This window comes from Malus sylvestris, chromosome 3, assembly GCF_916048215.2.
Source record: "Malus sylvestris chromosome 3, drMalSylv7.2, whole genome shotgun sequence".
Taxonomy (NCBI): domain Eukaryota; kingdom Viridiplantae; phylum Streptophyta; class Magnoliopsida; order Rosales; family Rosaceae; genus Malus; species Malus sylvestris.
Genome location: NC_062262.1, coordinates 18,847,661 through 18,872,476, shown reverse-complemented (window position 1 = coordinate 18,872,476; position 24,816 = coordinate 18,847,661). Strand labels below are relative to the sequence as shown.

Genomic DNA, 24,816 nt, shown 5'->3' with positions numbered 1-24,816 from the left:
TGACTGTTCATCGTATATCGTGCGGTTAGTTTTTGTTTGGTACTATTTATATTTAATTTTAAATTTTAAATTTTGAAATGATTTTTGACCTCATGATGTATGATGCACAATGCACAGTCACGATCACATGATCTCTAGGATTCCCAGTAAAAGAATCTGGCGATGATCATTTTCCATGAACTCCAATACTTTCCCTTAACTTCTCCCACATCTTTCATTTTCATTATTTTATTATAGGGTAAATCACCAAAATGGTCCCTGAGATTTGCATAACTCATCACTTTGGTCCCTGAGATTCCAAATCGATAAAAGTGGTCCCTGAGATTGTCCACCATCCATCATTTTAGTCATTCCGTTAAAAACTCCGTTAAGTGTCCCGGAGCTCTTGGCCAGAAGTTTGGGCAATTTTCAAAGCTTCGTAACTCAATCGTTTCTTAACTAAATTCAACCCATAATATATCAAAATGAAGATAGGAAAGTGTAGAATAAGATTATACCTATTTCAAAGCCTAATGGTAGCCAGAGATGGTCGGAAAATAGCTTCAAAATTGACTAGTCCAAGTGAAAACTTGAAAACTCGCCGAAAACTGGGTAAACTTTAAACGTTCATAACTTCTTCATTACTCAATGAAATCAAGTGAATCAAAAATAAAAGTCATACTTCTCGATAAGACGAAGAGAATGGTACCTTTTTCGATGGCTAAATCACTGTGGTTTGTCGGAAAACGACTCAAAAATGGCTAACCCGAGACCAAGACAACCACTTTCAAGTCGTTTTCTGGCCAAATCACGGCGAGTTAACCATTGAAAAAGGTACCATTATCTTTGTCTTGTCGAGAAGTATGATTTTAATTTTTGAATCACGTGATTTCGTTAAGTATTGAAGAAGTTATGAACGTTTAAAGTTTACCAGTTTTCGGCAAGTTTTCAAGTTTTCACTCGGACCAGTCAACTTTGAGGCTATTTTCCGGCCATCTCCAGCTACCATTAGGCTTTGAAATAGGTATAATCTTATTCTACACTTTCCTATCTTCATTTTGATATCTTATGGGTCGAATTTGGTTAAGAAACGATTGAGTTACGAAGCTTTGAAAATTGCCCAAACTTCCGGCCAAGAGCTCCGAGACACCTAACAGAGTTTTTAACGGAATGACCCAAATGATGGATGGTGGACAATCTCAAGGACCACTTTTATCGATTTGGAATCTTAGGGACCAAAGTGATGAGTTATGTAAATCTCAGGGACCATTTTGGCGATTTACCCTTTTATTATATATATTTTTTATCTAATACAGTCCACGTCCTCTTTTGTTGCAGAATGATGAGAAGTTTAGGTTTTACGCACCACTTCCCCTCTTGTAGGAAGAAATGCATATTTTCTTTTTTATTTATGGATGTTGATCTGTATTGAAAGCCCGTCTTCACCTTTTGGGCTAAATTATATTTTTCATTTTGTCTTCTAGCTTGATCCAATTTGTATGGACTCTATTTCTTATTTATTATATTTTTTTGGTTGTTCAACAGTGATGATGTAGAGGTTGACTGTTTTCGTTGAGATTCTCACCTCACCGAAGTTTTCCCAAGATTCATTCAGGACTCCTTTAACAACTCCTTGCTTATGGCTCTATCATCGAACAACATTGCTGCAGGCCAAGTTCTTTACCTTACATCGATGAGAGACAATGAATCCTCTAGTTGGATGACCGAGCACTCTTGTTTTCATCCCTTGAGGATTCAATGAGTGGATAGTCACACTCAAAACTCTGTCCCAGATAACTGAAGAAAATAAGGCGTCGAAGTTCGAACCCGACGCCTTCTGGTAATTCTAATTTGGGTTTTTGAAACATTTCTCAGGCCTTTGATTCCAATTTAGTTGTGTCCACATTCCACCATCATTTTTTTATTTTATTTTGTGTTGGTTTGTCTGTAAACGTAGATTCGTTGATGTAATTGTGTTCCTAATTTGGGTTTATTTCAAATTTTTACGGGGGATTCAATACATGTTAAAATAATTTCTCCCATTCGAGAATTTAGTTTAAAATATATTTGTGTTGAATTTGGTTTCTCGACATAAGATCATCTCTAACTGTGAAAGGAACATGCTTATGAAAGGAACTACAACTACAACAAATTAAATGTAATATAATTAAATATTTAAAATAAATTGTGAAAGGAACATGCTTATGAAAGGAACTACAACTACAACTACAACTGCACCCTATAATTGTCCCACATTGGTCGTGGGAGATGAATGAGCAAGGAAACATACTTATAAAATGAACACCCCAACTTTGACCAAATCACCTTTCTCGCCCCAAAAAATCTAAACCCATAATTAAATATTGTTTTTTAGAAAAGTTTGGCCTAAGAAAAAAAAAAAACTGACGTCAACTAGCCGTTGGTTTTGAATATGTGGCCTAGCTCGGGTCTGGCTGGTTCCCTTGGGTCAGCCGGTTGGCCATTTGGCTCTTTTTTGTCCAGCGGGGCCCACGAGCCCTTTTGGCCTGACCCTCGGTTGTAGATGGCTTAAGTTTACGAAATCTAGCTTCATTTTTACATTCCATGTTATGCTTTTGTGCTGCTCTGTACTGCAGCCTGCAGCTAAGAAAATGTTACTATTAATAATAATCTGTTTTTGGGGAAAAAATAAAAGTGATTGGACCTATGTACTCGATCCTAACCGGTCAATTTCAAGTTCGGTTCCAATGATCAAAATTGCTATACCTGGCCCGACCTATCCCATTTCATTTTAAAACAAATTTGGTCATGTCCCTTCAAGTTGGACTCGGTCTAGCACATGCCCACCTTACATACATACATATTAGAACATACATACAAACAAAAACAAAAATAACTTTTTGTCTTATCTCAATTATAGAATTTTGGCCATAATAGAACATAGGAAAATGATTACGTGATGGTAAAGGTTTTAATGATTGAGTGTGATTTTATTGATAAATTTTAGTTTTATTGTTGATTTCATCGTGTATTGATGGTAACTATGTCATACAGGGAAAAAGACAAATTATATTCAAAGTTTGATGTAGCGTGAGGTTATACGTGTTAACTAAAAATTTTCATTTTGAAAGGAAGGTCAAAATTCTTTTTTAGCCTTGCATTTATCAAAAATTTCCGACAAGATGTAACTAATTTAAAAATATTTTTAAAATAACTGAAAACGTGTTTTGGTAAAATATTTTTAAATCAATTCATAATAAAAATTTAAGGGTAAAAGACTGTTTACTACCCTCATGTTTCATGGTTTTCAACATTTAGTACATTAATTTTTTTTCGTCTCAGAGTCATACCTAAAGTGTAAATTTTGGGACAGTTTCATACATCTGTTAGTCAAACTATTAATTCTCCCGTAAAATGATGACGTGGCGCCCATGTGGACAATGACTGGGCGCCACGTGTCATTAAAAATATTAAAATATTATTATTAAAAAAAAAAAAAACCCTATCGTCTTCCCCACCCCGACCCCCTTCCCTTCCCTCTCCATTCTCTTCTCTGCACCTACCCAACCCCCAACCTTTGCACCTTCCCCCACCCCCTATATTCCCCCACTGCACATCCAAATCAAGTAAATTAACCTGTCTTCCACCTCCCTTCCTTCTTCCTTCTGCAACATTCTCTTCGGCTCCCCCTTTTCTCTCCCCTATTTTTATCCCCCCTTCTCCACAACCACCACCTCCTCCACCATTCCTCTCCTAACCCTACCCCCTCTTCCTCCTCATTATCCTGCACCCCAACCCAACCCCACCCCCCGTCCCTCTTCCCCGATCCCCATCATTCCTCCCTCTTCACCTCTCTCTCCCAAGCACAGTCGATTGGAGGGTCCATCATCGAGTTTGGATCCGAGCTTCTCCATGTCCAGCAGGTGCCGAAGATTTTGTCCTCAGAGCCGCCCAGCTCCTCGAAGCTGCAGGACGGGCTTCGAACGGGTCATAGAGCAGATCCAGGTCATCGGGATCAGAAAATGGATCTCGGATTGGGTTCGACGGTGGTAGGAGCCCCGGAACGGGGCGCTCGAAATTGCGTCTGGCAATGGCTGCGCCATGCGTCTTGAGAGTTGGAGCTCGGATCTGGTTTCGGGTTGGCTGGATCTTGCATTTTGTTAAGTCCAGTTTCGGGGTGAGGGAAGGTGCAAAGGTTGGGGTTGGGTAGGTGCAAAGAAGAGAAGGGTATTTTGTCGAGTCCAGTTTCTGGGTGGGGGAAGGTGCAGAGGTTGGGGGTTGGAGAGAGAAGGGAGGGGGGGTCGGGGTGGGGAAGACGATAGGTTTTTTTTATTTTTTTTATTTTATATATATATATATTTTATAATAATAATAATAATAATATTTTAATATTTTTAATGACATGTGGCGCCCAATCATTGTCCACATGGGCGCCACGTCATCACTTAACGGGAGAATTAACAGTTTGACTAACGGATGTATGAAACTGTCCCAAAATGTACACTTTAGGTATGACTCTGGGACGAAAAAAAATTGATATACTAAATGTTAAAAATTATGAAATATGAAGGTAGTAAACAATCTTTTACCCAAAATTTAAAATACACTTAAAATACTTTTGGAACATAAAATAAAATTTCGCTAAAAACATTTTCAGTTATTTTAAAATAACTACCACCCAAAGTCCAGCGGGTACAGGAACAGGCATGGCCCATGTTCCCCGTCGGTTGGTTTACTAAAAACACCGTCTCTCTCTTCCCCCTTCTCTCTCTCCCCTCGACCAGCTTCTGGTGATCGCCACTTTGCACTTCTATTCTCTTACTGCAACCCTTTACTCTCTCTCTCTCTCTCTCTCTCTTACCTCTCTCTGTGCTATTCCCATATCTCATTCCACAGCTTCATTCAACCATGACAGTCATGACGCCTGCCCCTATTGATGTATGCGCCTCTCTCTCCTCTCTCTCAACTTTCTCTAAGTATGCATTCATCTATGTGTTTGGTGTTTGCATATGCGTGTGTAGGTGTATATGCCGATAGCAGAGGTGGTCTTTGGTTCAAATTTGTATTTAGTTCATAAAATTATTGTAATTTGGGGTTTTTTTCCAGAACTCAAATTGAAATTTGGGGCTGTTTAGGGCTTTGGTTTCCAATTTTCCATAGTATGTCTACGATTCTATCCATTTCTGTTTGAAATTTAGGGTTCTGTTGGAAACAATAATAAGGGTTTGCTTTTGGCAAATGCTGAAAATTCTTTGTCACACTTGTGTGCTTATTTCAGCAACCAGAGGACGAGGAGATGCTTGTCCCACATTCGGATTTGCCCGAAAACAATCACCAGCCCATGGAAGGTATTGTGATCTGTACAGCTTGTCCATTCCCAGTAATTTTGGTGTTTCGATTATCTGACAAGTGGTTGTGTTGACTAAGATTATTTTCATGCTTTTGAAAGCAAAACTGTAAGGAAGTGCTCATAAAGTATCCATCAAAGAAGATTAATGTATACATGTTCTGCACTGTTGGATACTGAAATATATCTTTTGAGTTTAGTTTTTTCGATTTCTTGCAGTACTGTTATTTCAACAACTAACAGCATGAAAAATTTGTAACGTATTTATGTATTTATTTTTGTTCCTTTGCAAATTAGTAGTTGTTGCACAACCTGAAACTGCTAATAATGTGGAGAACCAGCCAGTGGAGGATCCTCCATCATCAAGATTCACATGGAGAATTGACAACTTTACTAGGATGAATACAAAGAAGCATTATTCAGATGTATTTGTTGTTGGCGGCTACAAATGGTACTGGTCATTTCTCTCTCTTTGTTTTACATCGTCACTTGCTCTGATATGTTCCTCTTTGCTTTTATTTGGCAGGCGCGTGCTTATTTTTCCAAAGGGAAATAATGTGGATCATTTGTCCATGTATTTGGATGTTGCGGATTCTTCAAGTTTGCCATATGGGTGGAGTAGATATGCACAATTTAGCTTGGGGGTTATCAATCAAATTCATAACAAGTATTCAGTACGAAAAGGTAACACCTTGGAGATTCTTCTACTCTTCCACTGCTTATTAAATTTCAGATTGGATCATTTGACATAATAAGAATCTCCGGCCTTAATCTACAACGCTAGTGTGATTCTCTATCTATTAGAATGGGTGTGCATTTAAATGTGGAAATCAAGATTGTAGCAAAAAATGGTTTCTTATGTTGATGAAAATAAGTGGATTTGGTAGGAGGGAAATCGTTCATGGTTCATTACAAGTATCGGAGCCCAATGAAAGTTTTGGTCCAGTGGATTACTTCGTTGTGAGGAGTGCATTATGTCATTGGGAAATTCAGAATGTCTAACTTATCTATGTTTGGCCTTTTGGTTTGTGTCTGGTACTTGGTGATTTCAGCTCATGTGATATAGAAATTCAATAGTCTTTTACCACTTCTTTAAGCTGGTTCTGACATTTTGTATACTCACTGACAAGAACCTGCAAAATTAAACAATAATGTGTTTATAGATTTTTAACTCAATGTATTTGCGTGATACAGACACACAACATCAGTTCAATGCGCGGGAAAGTGATTGGGGTTTTACATCCTTTATGCCTCTCAGTGAACTTTACGATCCCAGTAGAGGGTATCTTGTGAATGATACGATTATAGTTGAAGCCGAGGTTCTCGTTCGTAGGGTTGTAGATTACTGGACATATGACTCAAAAAAGGAGACAGGTTATGTGGGGCTTAAAAACCAAGGAGCAACGTGCTACATGAACTCCCTCCTCCAGACTTTGTATCATATTCCTTATTTCAGAAAGGTTAGCAGCTGCCGACATTTTTGTCTTCTCCCTCATGCTAACTTATTTGTTTAGAGATCCGTGAGGAAAACAATTTCTTGGATTTATTTTTCAGGCTGTTTACCATATGCCCACAACTGAGAATGATTTGCCGTCGCAAAGCATACCATTGGCTCTTCAGAGTCTATTTTACAAGCTCCAGTACAGTGACAACAGTGTCGCAACCAAAGAGCTGACAAAGTCTTTTGGATGGGACACATATGATTCATTTATGCAGCATGATGTACAAGAACTCAATAGAGTTTTGTGTGAAAAACTTGAGGATAAAATGAAGGTACGATTCTAACTTAACTTAGTTTGATGAATTTTCAAAATACTTAATGAAAAGTTTTACTGTTTTTCCTGTTACCAGGGAACTGTTGTAGAGGGAACTATACAGAAGTTATTTGAAGGACACCATATGAACTACATTGAATGTATCAACGTGGACTACAAATCTACAAGAAAGGAATCATTTTATGGTACTACATTGTTTCTGTTTTGAGTTCTCCCATGTTTATACTTCTTTGCATAATGCTAACATTTTTTAATATGTGCCTGGCAGACCTTCAGCTTGACGTTAAAGGCTGTCGTGATGTTTATGCTTCTTTTGATAAGTATGTTGAAGTGGAACGTCTTGAGGGTGATAACAAGTATCATGCTGAACATTATGGATTACAGGTTGGTAACTCTAGTCATTTTTCAGGGTGCAGATAATTGGTGCAATTTTGCATGAGTTGTCCTAAGTCTATTAGGAATTATAGCCTTAGAGGATTAAATTGTTTACCCAATTGGAATTATTTTCCCAATTGGAGTTGGTTTCTCAATTGGAGAAGGATTCATAACTAGATGTCAATTAGGATTAGCAATCCTTATTGAAGACGACCTTTATTATGTCTATATAAAGGAGCTATTGCACTAGTTTTGAGTTGGAGCAAAACAATAAGGTGTATACCACTCAAGGAGTTAGAGTGAGAGAATATTGTATGGGCAATGTGTAACTTATACCACTCAAGGAGTTAGAGTGAGAGAATATTGTGAGGGCAAAGTGTGTGCGAGAGAAAAGAAAAGAGAGATGGGTGTATTTCTTGTTCCTTGTTCTTGTTCTTTTAAGTTATTTGTCATGTTTAATCCTAGAGGCTTGACAAGATTATTCGTTGTACTCACTATGGATATAGTGAAAGATTGTTGTTGCTGCCCTGTGGACATAGGCACATATAGCTGAACCACGGTAATTCTTGGTGTGATTTGTCTTGGTTGTTTTGTTTTGTTTTTTGATTTACGAGTTATGTTCGTTAAAATAAAACGCGATATTCGCAACAACTGGTATCTGGTATCAGAGCCTCGTTTGGTTGATACCATATAGAATGGAGGGTGCGCTTAGCACCATGATGAAACTCACCCGTTCCAACGTTAGGAATTGGCTCATCAATTGTTAGTGAACTAATTTTTTTTTAGGATTATATGAGGGAAACTAACGGTGCACAGATTCTTGTCCTAAAAGGATTAGGAAAGAAGTAAGTTTCCTTGTACAATTTAGATGAGGAATCCTAGAAGCCTAATTGGAAAAGGAAGAAAGTGTACTTTCCTATTCCATATAGAATATGAAAGAAATTGTACTTTCCTTTTCCATATAGAATAGGGAAGAAGGTTTACTGTCCAATTCCATATAGAATAGGAAACTTAATCAGAAAATAGGCATGTAAGATGTAACCATCAGTCTATGTACTATAAAAAGGCTTGTTTGGGGTTGAATATTCACACGAACAGCAGAACGAAACACTTTGAGAGAGTGAAGGGTGACCGGGTGAGAGATATTAAAACCTAGGGTTTGTGACAGCAAAGGGGTTTTTTATTGTAAAACAAAGAGGGGTTTGTGACAGCAAAGGGGGTTTTTATTGTAAAACAAAGAGGCTTGCATGCTAGTGAAATATCTCGGTAATCATCGGAGTGGACGTAGGCAAGTTTTGGCCGAAGAACTATAATTCTTTGTGTTCATGGTGTGCATTTTCTTTTGTGTGTGGTGTTTTTGGTTGTTTGTTTATTCTTTGTGATGGAGAAAGCATGTGTGTACTTCTTCCAACTGGGTTATGTGGAAATCAAATGGAGGATATGCTTTATTGTAAAGATCTCCATGAGCCAGTTGAAGGTGTTAACTTGAGGCAGACAAAGAAAAGATGATTGCAAATGGATGGTGACTTGGTGATTTTTTTTCAGCTTATCGAACTTTTGCAAATGGATGGTGAATAGGTGATTTTTTTTTTTTTCAATCTAAAGAAGAGACGAAAATTATGAAAAGCAAAAGTCGCAAGGGTTGGGCATTCATAGGCCCTTCAAATTGATGAATAAGATTGAGGCGTGGTAAATAGGTGTTAAAATGGAGGGAGAGGAAGAAATAGGTTGGCAGCTGTTAAACTTATTTTCCTGATTGCTGGAATGGCTGTACTCTACACAATCCAAGTTCATAAACCTTCAGGGTTTTGGAAATTTAAAGAGTTATTATACTATGGGCATAATGAACTAAATTACTGGATTGTTCTTGGCAGCTGCAAGGGTATAAAACAAATTCAGAAATATGGTTTATCTGATTTGATGGGATCTTATGTTTGTGGCAAGAGATAAAAGTTGCTGCCCATGGACATATATTTCTAAAGGGCACAGTTTAAAGTGAGGTTCTGGTAAGACGGATGGGTTGGGGATACAGGTTTTGTTCGTTTTATATCCATCTCTGCAAGTAATCACAATATTTCTAATTGTTTTATTCCAATAATTATTTTGAGTTGTTGCTGTTGCAACTCTAGAATCAGTTTCCCTCGTCCCTCATAAAGCGAACAGGAGAGTTTGGAAATTGGAACATTCTGTGACATTGTATTCTAAGTCACTCCCAATACACCTTTCGGATATCCCGGCTCCATCTCTTGTAATTTGGAAAGCCAAAGTTCTTCCAAGGGTGCAGGTCTTAGCTTGGAACTATTCATGGTAAGTTAAACACCTATGATTAATTGGAAAGAAGGCAACCCTCTGTTTCTTTTTCTTTCCATTGGTGTATTGTGTAGAAAGGCTCCGAAAATTTTGCAACTTTGGATCATTTGTTGTTGCCCTGCTTAGTAGCTTTTTCTTTGTGGGGTTGGTTAATTGAGGAGGCAGGATTATGTTGGTCCATTGCAGTGTCATCTAATAAGTTATTATGTTATGGAAAGAAAAGGGAGGTGTGCTGTGATGGCAATTTTTTTGGGTGGATAGGAAAAGCCGAAATTTGGAGAATGTTGTGGTGAGGAGGTGGAATGCTTATGGGAAAGGGCATCCTGTTGGACTTCTTTGTGGCGCTCTAGCTTTGGAATTCAGAGAGATCTCATTTTCTGTTATTTGGTCAAATGGAAAGCCTCCGTCCTGTAATTATTTGTTTTATGTTGTTTCTCAAAAAGGTGCTCCTTTTTGACCGAAAAGTCATGGGTATGAGTCGTGGAAACAACTTCTTTGTAAATCAAGGGTAAGGTTGTGTAATATATGTTGAGAATATCGTGTTTAAGAATGGGAAAAATAGAACAAACTTCGGAAATCGAATACAAATAACCAAAATAAATAACACCAAGAATTTACGTGGATTGGCAATATGTGCCTACGTCCACGGGACAGCAACAACAATCTTCCACTATATCAATAATAACTACAACCAATAATCTTGCCAAATCTCTAGAACTAGGACTTGACAAAAAACCTGAAAGAACAAGAAGAAGAAATTGAGCGGTATACAATTTATTGTTTTGCTCCCTTCCAATTCAAAACTAGTACAATAGCCCCTTTATATAGACATAATAAAGGTCTTCTTCAATAAGGATTATTGATCCTAATTGGAATCTAGTTATGAATCCTACTCCAATTGCCAATTGGGAAAGCAATTTAATCCTCTAAGACTATAATTCCTTATAGACTTAGGACAAGTTATCATGGGCTGGAAAAACCTAACAATCTCCCCCTCCAGACCATGAGGAAGGTATACCAAAAAATAGGATTGTTCCTCTTGACCAAACTCCCATTGATCGAACTTTTCATGACCAGACACCCCCTGATCAAATTACCCATAACCAAGCTCCCCCTGATCAAACTACCATCGTCCTTGGCAAAGGCAGTTATAGACTTCTTTGCCAAAAAACATCGCTTATCTTCATCTTGGTCCAATAAAGCATGTCCTCCTCTTGATTTCCACGTAATCCAATTAAAGCGGGTTGCACCCTCCATTCTAAACGATATCAACCAAACCTAGCTATGATACCACTTGTTGAGAATATTGCGTTTAAGAATGGGAAAAATAGAACAAACTTCGGAAATCGAAAACAAATAACCAAGATAAATAACACCAAGAATTTACGTGGTTCGGCAATATGTGTCTACATCCATGGGACAGCAACAACAATCTTTCACCATATCAATAATGAGTACAACCAATAATCTTGCCAAATCTCTAGAACTAGGACTTGATGAAAAACCTGAAAGAACAAGAAGAAGAAATACACTATCTCTTTTCTTTTCTCTCGCACACACTTTACAATATTCTCTCACTCTAATCCCTTGAGCGGTATACAATTTATTGTTTTGCTCCCTTCCAATTCAAAACGAGTACAATAGCCCCTTTATATAGACATAATAAAGGTCTTCTTCAATAAGTACTATTAGTCCTAATTGGAATCTAGTTATGAATCCTACTCCAATTGAGAAACTAACTCCAATTGGGAAAACAATTTAATCCTCTAAGACTATAATTCCTCATAGACTTAGGACAACTTATCATGGGCTGGAAAAACCTAACCCCCCCCCCCCCCAAACACACCGACCCTCAGCGGGGAGCCTTGTTGGCTTGGGGTCACTCTTTAATGTTGCTTCTCAGAACTTGAAAGCCTCTGTCTTGTAATTTAGAGAGATCTTGTTTACTGTTGTATTGTTTTAATCTGTAATAAAAGTTTGTTTTGCATAAAAAAAGTTCGAATAAAGAGACAGAAATAGGTATTCATTTTGCCTAGCTGTACATGATATTAGGGGTGTTCAAAAGAAACTGATGGTCTTTTCAAACCATTGGTTTCCCTTAGATATATCAAAATTGCTCTGTAAAATCGAATAGAACTTGTAAAAGTGGATCTCATCTTGGAAAGTTGTAAAAACTGATTTGGTGGGCCGTTATGTTCTATTTTTTTCTTTTCCTTGGTTCCCTCCTGTTGTCTACCTCTTTCCTATTTATTGTTCCTCTCTCTCTTTGCCATGCTAAATCTACCTTTGTCTTTTGTTTTGTGGAGGGACTGTAAAGTAACATTTCTAATAGTTGGCTTGCTTTGGCCACAAGTGTGATTATTTCTTCAGTTTGTTGCGTTTTGTTTTTGGCTGTTTATAAGAAAAAAATTGTTATATTGGCATACTTGTTGGATGATCGTTTCGGACTTTGTGGAATCATTTCAGGATGCCAAGAAGGGTGTTCTGTTCATTGACTTCCCCCCTGTGCTTCAACTTCAACTGAAACGATTTGAGTACGACTTCATGCGGGACACAATGGTGAAGGTGGAACTCAATAAGCTTCTTATAACATCTTCTTTTAACAACAACAACCAAGCCTTATTCCACATAACATCTTTTAAAAGAAAACTTTATATGACATGCCATTGTGACTGTTATTTGTGCATGATTACCATGAATGTCATTATAGTTTATCCATTACAATTGTGTCCAAATAATTGTTTGAAAATGAAGATGGGAAATTGTTGTTTGTATTTAATGGCTCAATATATCCATTTATCCACAATCAGTGCATATTTTACTTGATAAGGTGTGTTCGGTATGAATGCTAATGAAAGAATACAAATGAGTAAATTAGATTTAGCTGAAAGTTTCAGTTTCAGTCAATTAAACCAATATGGATCAAAGTTTAGATAAAAAAAGGGTAAGGACCTGTGTTGTGTTTGCATTAAAGATATCCTTACATTTGCGTGTCCTGTGATCTGGCCATTACTGGTTCATATGATCAGATATTTGACTTGCATGACCCTTTTTATTATTTTTACCAGTTGAACTGATAATATAATTAGACTGGTCTGTCATATATGGGTTCCTCACCGGCAAATAGAGCTTGAGTTCCTTTATTTCTCCCATCTAGTTTCCCATAGTGATTGGTTTATTAATTATTTGCAAAACTTTTAAGTGTATTGCACCATTATATATTGGTCTATTAATAGTTTATTGCGGATGACATTGGAATGATGCGATTTGCATTTGAGCACATCAGACTGAGAGATTGCATTTCTTTTCTCGACATAAAAGATTAGAGTTCTTTATGCTCTCTTTATGTAGATTAATGATCGTTATGAGTTCCCGTTGCAACTTGACCTTGATCGAGAGAATGGAAAATATTTATCACCTGAAGCTGATAGGAGCGTTCGCAACCTTTACACACTTCACAGGTATGTTTCAGCATCATTCTTATTTGTCATGTATCGGAGACCACTTTCTTTAGTTAAATGTCCTAGGGAAGCTTTCTGGTGATCCCTCTATGTGATAGTTATGAGGTTCACTTATTGGTGCTTGATATAGTTGGGGAAGGATTCTATGCAGCTCTTGTTATTGAAAGAATTCTAAATTCCTCATGCATGCTTTGTGGGAAATCCCTTTGCTCTTTTAGCTGCATCTCCTTTTTCTGGACAGAAAAATTTTCGTCCTTTAATAAATGTTGGTAGGGTGCCACAATTTTTGCTGTGAGGATTTTTTGGTCAATGCTTATTATCTGATAGGGGTGCTGAATTTCACTTTTGTTGCATATTGTTTGTGGGGGAATAAATTGGCATTGAACTCTCCATCCATGAGATTCATAATACTAAGAGCATCTCCAATGGAGAGATGCAAATTTAAGTTGTAACTGCCACTTTTACATCTCATTTTACATTTTCGGGAGGTGTAAATGGTTCATTTTATATATGTGGTGGACTTTCCTATTCTATTTTTTCTTCTTCTTGTTCCTTTTTTTCCCGTCTTATACTGCTCGTTAACGTATAATGTATAGCTGATAATTTTCTGTTTATAATATTTTGTTTCTTACAAAAATTGCTATTCTGGAATAAACAAACACTTTGAGGCATTTTTATGTCTTCCTTAGACTCAGGATAACTATTTTTTATCTCCCCATAAAAGAATTAGTTTCGATTCGTAGTTGATTTTTCTATTGTATTTATCCATCTATGGTTTTTACAGTGTTTTGGTGCATAGTGGTGGGGTGCACGGTGGACACTATTATGCCTTTATCAGGCCAACACTTACTGATCTGTGGTATGTATCAGCTCTGTATCTATCTGAGGTGTGCACGCATGTTTTGCTTGTGTGGAAAACTTATGATTGGTTCTCATTACGTTGCTGCATCAACCCCCTAGTTTTGTTTTCGTATTGTTTGTTTGAAGCTCTGGAAGCACACATTTATACTTGTACATTTTAAATTTCATCTACTTCTTTCCAAGCATCAGGAGGACCCTTTTCTACATTTGTCTTTCGAGGAGAGACAATTTCATTGCTCATAAACCTTAGAAATCCAAATTTCAAAATTGGGCAAGTGGACCACTTCAGAAAAGCGGGAAAAAAACAAGAAGCTTATCTAATACAAAAGAGATCTTATCTGTGAATTCTTTGAATCTGAAGGCAATTAATGACTCACTATAGTTGTATTGTCAACCTCATCTTTTTGTCTGATCAAGTCAGTGTGTTTATGCATCTGGTTTCCTTTCTGGGTGAACTGTAGTTTGATTTTTAGCAGTGTCTATCTATATGAAGATGGATGTAGTTGTACCATTTATATATCAATCTATCTATAACTAAGCACATCACCTTCATATCAATTTCCTCGATAAGTAGATACACTCACATTTACCAGTGTACCACAAATAAGGTAATTCTAACATAGTAAATGACTATGCCATACAGATATTTTGAGGCCTTGGGTCATAATAGCATCTCAGTTGGTGTGTTACTGTGCCGATTATGTATCCCAATTCGTATACTTAAGCTAATTCTAGAATTTGATTGAATTTTGAGAAATGCGTATAGGATACCGGGAATGCGAGTAACTGAGGTTGCTACTTATCTTCAATCAAGCATCTTTTATTTTCACATGTCATTAAGCATGTTGTTCACAGGTATAAATTTGACGATGAGAGGGTAACTAAAGAAGATATAAAGAGGGCACTAGAGGAGCAGTATGGTGGTGAGGAAGAGGTATGCTTTTCCAATTTCTGCCTGCAATATTGAATCGATGTTTTACTTTTTACTTTTTTTCCTCTTTCATAATTTGCTTATTGTTTTAACAGTTACCGCAGACAAACCCTGGATTTAATAATACTCCTTTCAAATTCACGAAATATTCAAATGCATACATGCTGGTGTACATACGGGAAAGTGACAGAGATAAAATAATCTGCAATGTGGATGAAAAGGACATTGCTGAACATCTGAGGGTGAGATCCTGTTATTAAGGCCAAGTTTTAGGGTATTTTCATTTTAAGAAATTGGAAGCGTGACTTTCTCCATTTGATGATGTATTTGAATGAACCTCTGAACAATGCTGATCTCAATTATCCTGTTGTTTGAGATCAAATTCCTCTAATGATCCAAGTTCTGTTGAACTTGGAATCAGAAATAAATGAGATACAAATAAAGTCATGCTTTGCTTGTTTGGTTCATACATTTTGGCATATCAACTGCTTTCTAGACATACTTGGTTAATTTATGAGTTACTTTTATACAAAGGAAAACAAATATACTTTTACCTTATGGGAGATAAGTTCTAAATAAATTCATTGAATTGTGTCAGGAGAGGTTAAAGAAAGAACAAGAAGAAAAGGAGCACAAGAAGAAAGAAAAGGCAGAAGCACACCTGTATACTATTATAAAGGTCGGGTTTAGCTGCTAATGTCTCCCTTATTAACAAGTGACTCTAAGGTCAATTTTTACAAGTTTCTAGTTTGAATATGCTTATGAGATATATGATTCATCTAGGTTGCTCGGGATGAGAACCTCATGGAGCAAATTGGGAAGGATATTTATTTTGATCTTGTGGATCATGACAAAGTTAGAAGTTTTCGTATTCAGAAGCAGACTCCTTTTAACATTTTTAAGGTACAACTCAGAAGGTGCTTCTTGCACCTGATTTTAAATTTTTTTCTTCAGTCTAAGAAAAAAACTCTCTCCTTCCGCTGGTATCCAACTATCCATATTGTCTGCTAAATACGTTATGGCTTTAATGGTCGCTTATGTCCTCTTTTGGTTCTGCAAGATATTAGTTTGTGTATTAAAACTCGAAAGGCTAGAGTAATTACTTGTGGATTGTTCTCCTTTTTTCTTAAAGAAAGCAGGCTCTGTTTCCCACCTTTGTAGGTTGAATGTAAGGTAGAAGCAGAGGATAGAGCTCTTGATGCTTTCAAGTCTTCTTACATTGTCTCATAACATTTAACTGACCTGTTTGTGTCAAATTTTATTTTCATTTCCATAGTTACGGTTAAGTAACTGTAAGCATTCTACAGAAGCGGAAGCATACACAGAGGAATATGGAGGCAGCTTCTTACCTATTTAAGAAAATTCTCCCACTTTATATATATAAACCTAAAATATTGAAGGGGTGTGTGAGTATTATTGAGAGTCTGCGCTATAGGGAATTAGAACAGTAGTAAACATGACAATATTATGGCAACTGGAAATTGAAGTGATATATAGAGAACAAATGTATGATTAAATTTGGCGTTCATTCAACATTGATAATCATGTCATGGTTTTGAGCACTGGATACCTGTGCAACAAAATATTTATAGGTATACCAAAGTATGTTCTATTTGTTTCTACCATGGATTCAGGATGGCAGGTCCTTGTTTATTTTTTTCTTTTTTCTTTTTTTTTTTATATATGAATTCGATTAAGTTTCATGGTGAGATGTGGGTATTTATATTTTTTTCTCCGAGTGGCTTCAATTTGATGCCATTGAGTAATTGTTGAACGTATGATGCAGGGCTTAAATTTGTAGGAACACTCCCAGTGGCTTTGCATGTAGGGTTAGGTTTAGGTTGCAACACACAATCCTGGTAGAAGCAAACCAAGCAACCGGTCACTAAGTGTAACAAGGATTTTGACCGTTAGATTTAATCCACGGCTTAATTTTGTTGACCAGTCTTAAAATCCAACGGTCCAAACACTGTTGCACTTAGTGACCAGTAGCACTGAAGAAATATTGGAAGGAAAACTGATGTAACTTTATTCAATCATCCATATCCTCTCAAAGGGATTACAATTGGACATTTATAGAACCTAAACCTAAGAAAACCCAAGTATAACAAAAGTACGAAAATAGGCCTAACTAAATAAAATGAGAAAACAAGAGTCGAGTAGAAAACATAAGAGAAAGTGTAGGTAGCTAAAGTACCTCTAACTTAGTCCCAGTCAACACTCGTAATAGCCTGGCATCATCTGGGATGTGCCAAATGAGGCTTGAACGGTATGTATACATGTTCTTCTGGATTTTCCTGGCATACTCTTCTTTCTTTTGGGAGTAAGGTGCTCAGCTGTTTTTAAATTTCTTCAACTATGATTTCTCAATTTGTATCCCGATTTTTTTAAATTTCTGCTTCCCTGTTGAGATTTAAAAATCAAAGGTAAAAGATTTTGAGAATGCCAGCTAGAGCTCCTATGCAGTTTTATAGGTAGCTTTTTTGTTACATGGATCGTAGGTTAAAAAATTTGTTGGTGAACTGGCTGGTAGCTCAGTGAAAATTTCTGCTAATGTGAATCAAATTTCAGTGAATCATTCTAAGGGATTTATGCCTTTTGCCTAGTATTGTAAGTGGACTTCAAGGTATCTAGCATATGGTGATTATATCCATTCTGAAATTTATTTAAATTATTATATATTCTTGTGTTTTCTTTTTGGTGGTGACGTGCTTCAAGTAACATTGATTGTGTTTCCTTCCTGTGCTTCTTAATTTTTCTCCATAATGATTCATTCAGGAGGAGGTTGCAAAAGAGTTTGGCATACCAGTGCAATTTCAGCGTTTTTGGCTGTGGGCAAAACGTCAAAACCATACATATCGTCCTAACCGTCCATTGACGCCTATGGAGGAAACACAATCTGTACTTATCTTGTGCTGTTACTATGTCTATGTTTTAAGTTTAGTTTTTCCTCCTTTTTCTACAGTGCTCCTGATGACGTTCGCATGTACAAGCTAATGCTTTTCAGATAGTGCGATTTATAAAATGAAAAAGAAAAGTCATACTATCTGTCTTTGATTTGTGGGTTATTGAAGCAGTTCTCTCATGTTGCATTGTATCTGATGCCCTATTATTTTGGTTTCTGTATAGAAGTCTTATATCCATCTTTGTGCACTATATATGCTTGATTATTACACTTGGTTGATTGGTGGTGAAGCCTAGCCGAAATTATATGGTTTTTTAGGCCACATTGTTTCAATGAGAATTGCACCACATTGTTTCAATAAAAATAGTTCAACAATTTGTATTTCTTAGTTGGGAAAAGTTTCCACGGAAAGTTACAGTTTTGAATAAAATTATTTTTCTGGAAAGACTCAAAATATTCTTTCTATAAAAATGTTTTCCTCTGATTGCGCATAGTTGAATGCATCAACATCAAGTAAAGAGTTTTTAGCTTTTAATGAAATATATTCTGAAATTAGCTAATGTGTAAAGTACGGTAATAAAGACCACATAGATGACTTAACTTTTCTTTTTATTTCATCAAACATATTCGAGAAAAGTGCATTGGTTTCATTTTTGCTATCTATGCAAACCTCTGTATACAAATATGTGCGCGGCTCAGTCATTCTTTCAATCATTGTAGGTTGGACAGTTGAGGGAGGTATCGAACAAGGTTCATAATGCAGAACTAAAGTTATTCTTAGAAGTAGAGCTTGGGCCGGTAATTGTATTTACAACTAAATTGTGTCATTCTTGTATGGAATGTTCTTTGCAGCATTTTCTCTGATTTTCTGCGTTTTTATTCAGGATTTACACCATATTGCTCCACCTGACAAAACAAAGGATGATATCCTGCTTTTCTTTAAGCTTTATGATCCAGAAAAAGAAGAACTGCGGTACATTTTTTTTTTAAATTTATTTTGACTTTTTAATCTTAATCAGTTATGGAAGAATATGAAGGTTTATGTTTTTTGCGTATTTTCTCCATAATGTCAGATATGTTGGAAGACTTTTTGTGAAGAGCACTGGTAAGGCAGCTGAAATCTTGTCAAAATTAAATGAAATGGCTGGCTATGCTCCCGAGGAAGAGATTGACCTATATGAGGTTTGTATGCAATTACAACTTATGGCAGTTCCTTGTGTCATTCTGTCGGTAACTTCTAGGACTACATTGTATATGTCCTTATGTCTATGAAACTTGCAATTTAGCTGGCAAGGATGGCACATTAGTCAGTTCATGACAGTAACCATGTCTAGCTGAAGAAATTTCTGGTTGTCTCATAACAAATATAATTTGTTCGTTTCATCTATAAACAAGTACCCAAAACCTTTTGCCTTTACCAATTGAATCCAAGGTTCATGAGCCATGAGTTGAATTTGTCTGGTGTAGAACTGCCTGATTAGTGGTCTCTTTTATTTCTATTTATGTGGCGGTTGATTTATTTTGATTCTTTCATTAGTTGTCAACCATGGTTTCTTACTGGTGCTCTGATTCTCAGGAAATCAAGTTTGAGCCCACTGTCATGTGTGAACCCATTGATAAGAAATTCACATTTCGAGCCTGCCAGGTATTTTCTAAATGTTATCAGTGTTCATGAGTACTTTTGCTTGTCAGTATTTGAACTTCTTCTTGTTGTATGCAGCTTGAGGATGGAGACATTGTCTGCTTTCAGAAGCCAACTTCAGTTGAAATTGAACATCTCCGCTATCCTGATGTCCCATCTTTTCTGGAATATGTGCACAACCGTCAAGTAAGACTTCCCGAAACTTATACTTACGTATTGGAAACTACTATTCCGTTGGTGCTTTATTTGAATTGGTAGTCATATGAGAACAGACTTTTGACATAGCTGTGAGACTGTTACTGAAGCTTGATCTCGTGCCTGGTCATGTTGCTAGAAAAAGGATTTAAAATACATGCTTGTTTTCTGGATGATTGGGTTGTTTCACCCACCCATATAAGAAGTTAACTGTGGTGCACTTCAGGTGTTGCCCTTTTGTCATGTATAATAAGATGGAATAGTCATGTTTCCTAATTTCTGGGAGGACTTTTATTTATTATCTTAGATTACCAGACCATGCTCTCTCATGACTGTTGTGTCCGATGTCTAGTTACTTCATCATAAATATTCTTGAGGAGCATCATTTAAGATAATGTATCCTATATCTTTATTATGTATTCTTGTGCTGATGAAATATTCTTATTGCCACAATTTTCTTAATTTAGGAGGTGAGTATTGTGTACTTTTAATAAAATATTGTTTCTCATAAAAAGGTACCCTGATTTCACCAAGTCTTTATCATCTGATCTATCACAGGTTGTTCACTTCCGATCCCTTGAGAAACCCAAGGAAGATGATTTCTCCCTAGAACTGTAAGTTATATTATAATACTATTATTGGTCAATGTTCATGTACATTATTTACAATATGCATTTGTGTTCATTAAATATCCTGTATATGATCTAAAAATTATTTTTCATTACAATCTCATGTATTTTCATATTGGTTTTAAGGTCAAAACTTCATACCTATGATGATGTTGTGGAACGAGTAGCTCAACAACTTGGTTTGGACGATCCATCCAAACTTAGGCTTACACCGCACAACTGTTACTCACAACAACCCAAACCCCAGCCAATTAAGTATCGTGGGGTTGACCACTTGACTGATATGCTGGTCCACTACAATCAGGTAATAACTCCACAGCCCCAGGTGATATTTATTTTAATACCTAGAAGATCAAAACTCTTACAACAATCTAATGGCAGACTTCAGATATACTGTACTATGAAGTGTTGGACATCCCTCTGCCTGAATTACAAGGTTTGAAAACTCTGAAAGTTGCATTCCATCTTGCTACTAAGGAAGAAGTGAGTACACGTAGGAGATCTTACAAGGTTATGGTTTGTTAGTTTTAATTATTTTCTGACATATCTCTGTCATTTACCAGGTGGTTATTCACACCATAAGACTGCCAAAACAGAGCACTGTGGGGGATGTAATTAATGATCTTAAAACTAAGGTGACATTTTTGGCTTGTTAGTGTTGCTATCATCCTATCCAACCAATTGAAACTTCCTATTTACTAGTAGTGTGTAGAACTCTTTATTTTTTTCCCACTTTTATTGTTGATCTTATTGATGGTTTACCTTAATAGTTTAATAGCTTAGTTTACTACTCTGATTTTATGGTTCTAACTGGTGTATCCCATCTTGGAGCAGGTTGAATTGTCTCATCCGGATGCAGAACTTAGGCTGCTTGAAGTTTTCTATCACAAGATTTACAAGGTCTGAGCTTCATCTTCCAATGAAAACTACTGGTGTGACTAGCATACCTCTGAAGTAGATATATGAAAGACAAAGATTGATATATATTGGTCTGCAACAGATTCTTTCTGAAGTAAATTATACGATAGCATTAAATAATACGGTTTTATTTGTATACAATTTTTCAGAACACTCTTTGAAAGCGCTGTTTTCTTTTTCCCTGTTTTGTGAGCTGAGTGTTAATTGGCTATTTTATATTTGTGCATATCAAATGTACAACATCATGAATTCTGCGATAGTCATAGCTTTTCATCAAAATTTATATTCATCAAGCACTACAGGTATGGTGAGGACATGAAATCCAACAGTGAGTAAACTAAAGCACGAGTCCATAAAAACCTAGCACATTTGTGCTTGGCATGACACTATTCTGTTAATTACTTTTTGGGCTTGCCATGGTTCTTTGAGATCTACCTTTCCTTTTGTCCTAGTTCTTTCCTCAACCAAATGGTGATATAACTAGTTGGAAGAATGGGATTATTTAGATTTGGGGCTTACTGTTTATCCACATTTCCGTTCTATATGGCTGTTAGAATACTTATAAATACTAAGTTGAATTTTATTGTTATTGCTAATTGATCTTGATGTACAATATCTGCAGGTTTTTCCTCACAGTGAAAAGATTGAGAACATAAACGATCAATACTGGACATTGCGAGCTGAAGAGGTCTCTCTCTTTCTCTCACATGCTTATGCTCGAAGGGGTCTTAATTCTAGTTATTGGTTGTGTTTTTTAGGTTATGAGTGTCTAATTGATGTTTTTTCGTTTCCTTTCAACTCACATAGGTTCCTGAGGAAGAGAAAAATCTTGGTCCTAATGATCGTGTAATTCATGTGTACCATTTCACTAAAGACACAGCTCAGAACCAAATGGTAATTGCAACGATTTAGTTTCACAGTTCTGCTATTTTTCCCCGCCAGATATATGCTTGCCTTTCAAAACCGAATATCATATGATGACGTGTATCTCATATGCTCAAATTTGTCCTTTCTTTCACAGCAAATTCAAAACTTTGGGGAACCTTTTTTCTTGGTCATACATGAAGGCGAAACTTTGGCTGAAGTTAAAGCTCGAGTGCAAAAGAAATTACAGGTTGCAGATGAGGAGTTTGCTAAGGTTCAACCTAAGTTCTCATTACCATCATGCACTTTCATAATTTCATTAGAAATATAGACATTCTCATTCGTTTTAAATGAATGGGATTGTTGTATTTTACTGATAAAACATCAAATTAATTTTGTTTCCTTTGCCAGTGGAAGTTTGCGTTTCTTTCCTTAGGTCGCCCAGAATATCTTCAGGACTCGGATATTGTGTCTAGTCGGTTTCAGGTGTGAATTAGAAATGGAAAATCAGTAAACATCTTACTATAGATATGGAAATTTTTAGAAATAGAAGTTGATTACTTTCATAGTTGTTTCTAATTTAAGATTTTATTTTCATTGATTGTTTTTCATTTGCCATCCTTTATAGAGAAGAGATGTCTATGGTGCTTGGGAGCAATATCTTGGGCTGGAGCACTCTGACAGTGCTCCTAAAAGATCTTATGCAGCTAATCAGGTAAGATGCGTAGTTTCGTTTTGTCCGTCTTCCATGTAACCATTTTTCTTTAAAAACAAAAAGGATGTCATTGAAACCAGTAGATTATATATTTGCTCAAATATGTTTGTGCGTAGGCTTGCTTGTAGATATGACTGCCATTTTCACAATTTGTTCTTTTGCAGAATCGTCATATGTTTGAAAAGCCAGTAAAAATTTACAACTAGGAAATAGTTGGATGAATGAACTTTTCATCACTCCAGAGATGCGTTGGTAAATTCTTCGCATCATGTGGCGGTGAAAGTGGGAATTGGTGAAGGGTGATGGTGCAGCCATCCAGTGATATTAGCTTTTGAAAAGGTGTCAGGCAAGACTTTGTAGGCAGATTTGTTAGCTATTTAATTCTTTTCCCAGAGTTGTTGGGGACGACTCTTCGTAAATCAGTCTGCAAGCATTGATCTTAACTGCAGTTTTAGACACAGGCAGTTCGTCTTTTGGTGTCGTGGCAATGGACTGCACCATCGGTTGAATGTGAAAGTTTGACAGTAAATAAACAAGATTTTTGAACTAGTGAATGTATACGGGTACAGTTTGAGAGCTTTTTGCGTGTTTCTCTTCGCGTTTCTGTTCAGTTTAGGTAGCGAGGTGGACGGGGGTGGTGTCGTGCGTGATTAGTCAGTTCCAAACATGTTTCTGGACTTTTGTAAAACAGATTTTCCTTCCAGGCGCTGCCGGTGAATTGAGGGCAGTAAATCTCTACCCTGTGTTTTTTGTTATGGAAGCCCTGTTCTGATGTTCTGCAACAGCTGTTTTGCTTGTAGCAACCTCTTCCGAATCCTGGAACCAGCATCGTTATCGTTTGTTGATTTATCCGCTAACCTCGCATTTGAACGAGGGATTTAAACTTTAAATTTAGACCAAGGACAAAAATTGAAATCAAAATATACCAGTTCTCATGTATGGGTTCATAAGAATTTGACAAATTTGAACTTTATTTCTTACAAATCTTCCTATTTCCAAAATACATTTCTACCTGCTATTAGATCTGCCTCTCTATGTCCGTCACCATCACCAGCTCCAACCACCACCATCTCTTGCACCATGATGTTGCCGCCACCGCTGCCCAACCACCACAACCACCAGCTTATCAGGCAATTCATATCGGGAACATTAGTTTCATTTCCGATCCAATAGATTTCTCAACTTAACTTTCCCATTTCCTAATATCCGGAGTAATGAAAACGAAAAATAGTTGCCCAAGATTTTTTCTTCATGTTCTATTATATCTACCATACATACTGAAAAATGAAAAAGTAATAGAAAAACGAATTTAAAGTGACTTGTATTATGACACTTAGTACACAAGGTTATATTCCCGGCACACTAAAAAATTTCTCTTGGATTGGGGTCGTATAATCTGCATGTATGCATGCTTGTTGCTTGCTCGGAGTTGGAAATTACGGAGTATGCAATGAATCTGTGTTCCCATAATCCTCTCCGTCTTTAACCGCTGCACCGAGAAGGAATAAGATGATTACAATATGCGTCCATGGAATGCAAGTCTACAATATGTATGCATGTATGTACGTACATATGTATGTGTATGTATGTAAGTACGTTCATATGTGCGTATGTGTGTATGTACGAACGAATCTGATAATTTATTCCAATTCTAACACTGCGTACATGGAATGCAAGTCTACATTCTTTATGTTTGTCTGTATGTACGCACGGGCACGCGCGCACACATACATATATGTGTAAATGTGTATGAACGTAAACATTATAAGTACATGTGTATGTATGTATGCATCTAATAATTAATTCAAATTTTATTTGCATTAATGTTTTGTTTTTCCATCCAGCATCCTACGTAGAGGATATGTATGTCATGATTGTTCATTGTTCGTTCCAGTTAAACCCAGTCACATTTCGGTTTGTCACTTGTGGT

At 36.7% G+C, this 24,816-nt stretch overlaps 1 protein-coding gene and 1 long non-coding RNA gene across 4 annotated transcripts; one reads left to right on the top strand and one right to left on the bottom strand.

Moving 5' to 3' along the window:
- Positions 1–4,661: 4,661 nt before the first annotated feature.
- LOC126615287 (ubiquitin C-terminal hydrolase 12-like) lies at positions 4,662–23,462 on the top strand. Of its 3 annotated transcripts, none has more exons than XM_050283099.1 (32): positions 4,664–4,896; positions 5,237–5,306; positions 5,606–5,756; positions 5,832–5,989; positions 6,500–6,765; positions 6,860–7,078; positions 7,157–7,265; positions 7,349–7,464; positions 12,232–12,330; positions 13,117–13,226; positions 14,011–14,085; positions 14,943–15,021; positions 15,114–15,260; positions 15,617–15,697; positions 15,802–15,921; positions 17,797–17,919; positions 18,644–18,721; positions 18,808–18,896; positions 18,997–19,105; positions 19,500–19,568; positions 19,644–19,751; positions 20,319–20,374; positions 20,516–20,693; positions 20,771–20,872; positions 20,953–21,024; positions 21,224–21,289; positions 21,930–21,995; positions 22,115–22,201; positions 22,329–22,445; positions 22,583–22,657; positions 22,800–22,886; positions 23,051–23,462. In XM_050283099.1, the coding sequence occupies exons 1-32, from the start codon at positions 4,867–4,869 to the stop codon at positions 23,090–23,092; spliced, it is 3,354 nt and encodes a 1,117-aa protein (XP_050139056.1). In that variant the 5' UTR covers positions 4,664–4,866; the 3' UTR covers positions 23,093–23,462. The 3 variants fall into 3 exon arrangements, 2 of the variants coding, with proteins under 2 accessions (XP_050139056.1, XP_050139055.1); XM_050283098.1 differs by having other exon boundaries at positions 5,603–5,756; XR_007620726.1 differs by lacking the exons at positions 22,115–22,201; positions 22,329–22,445; positions 22,583–22,657; positions 22,800–22,886; positions 23,051–23,462 and having other exon boundaries at positions 4,662–4,896; positions 5,603–5,756; positions 20,771–20,825.
- Positions 23,463–23,795: 333 nt separating this feature from the next.
- Positions 23,796–24,347, bottom strand: LOC126615288 (uncharacterized). Its single transcript, XR_007620727.1, has 2 exons — positions 24,218–24,347; positions 23,796–23,956 (listed from the first exon to the last, which is right to left on the bottom strand). It is a non-coding gene; the product is annotated as an uncharacterized LOC126615288 (long non-coding RNA).
- Positions 24,348–24,816: the final 469 nt, after the last annotated feature.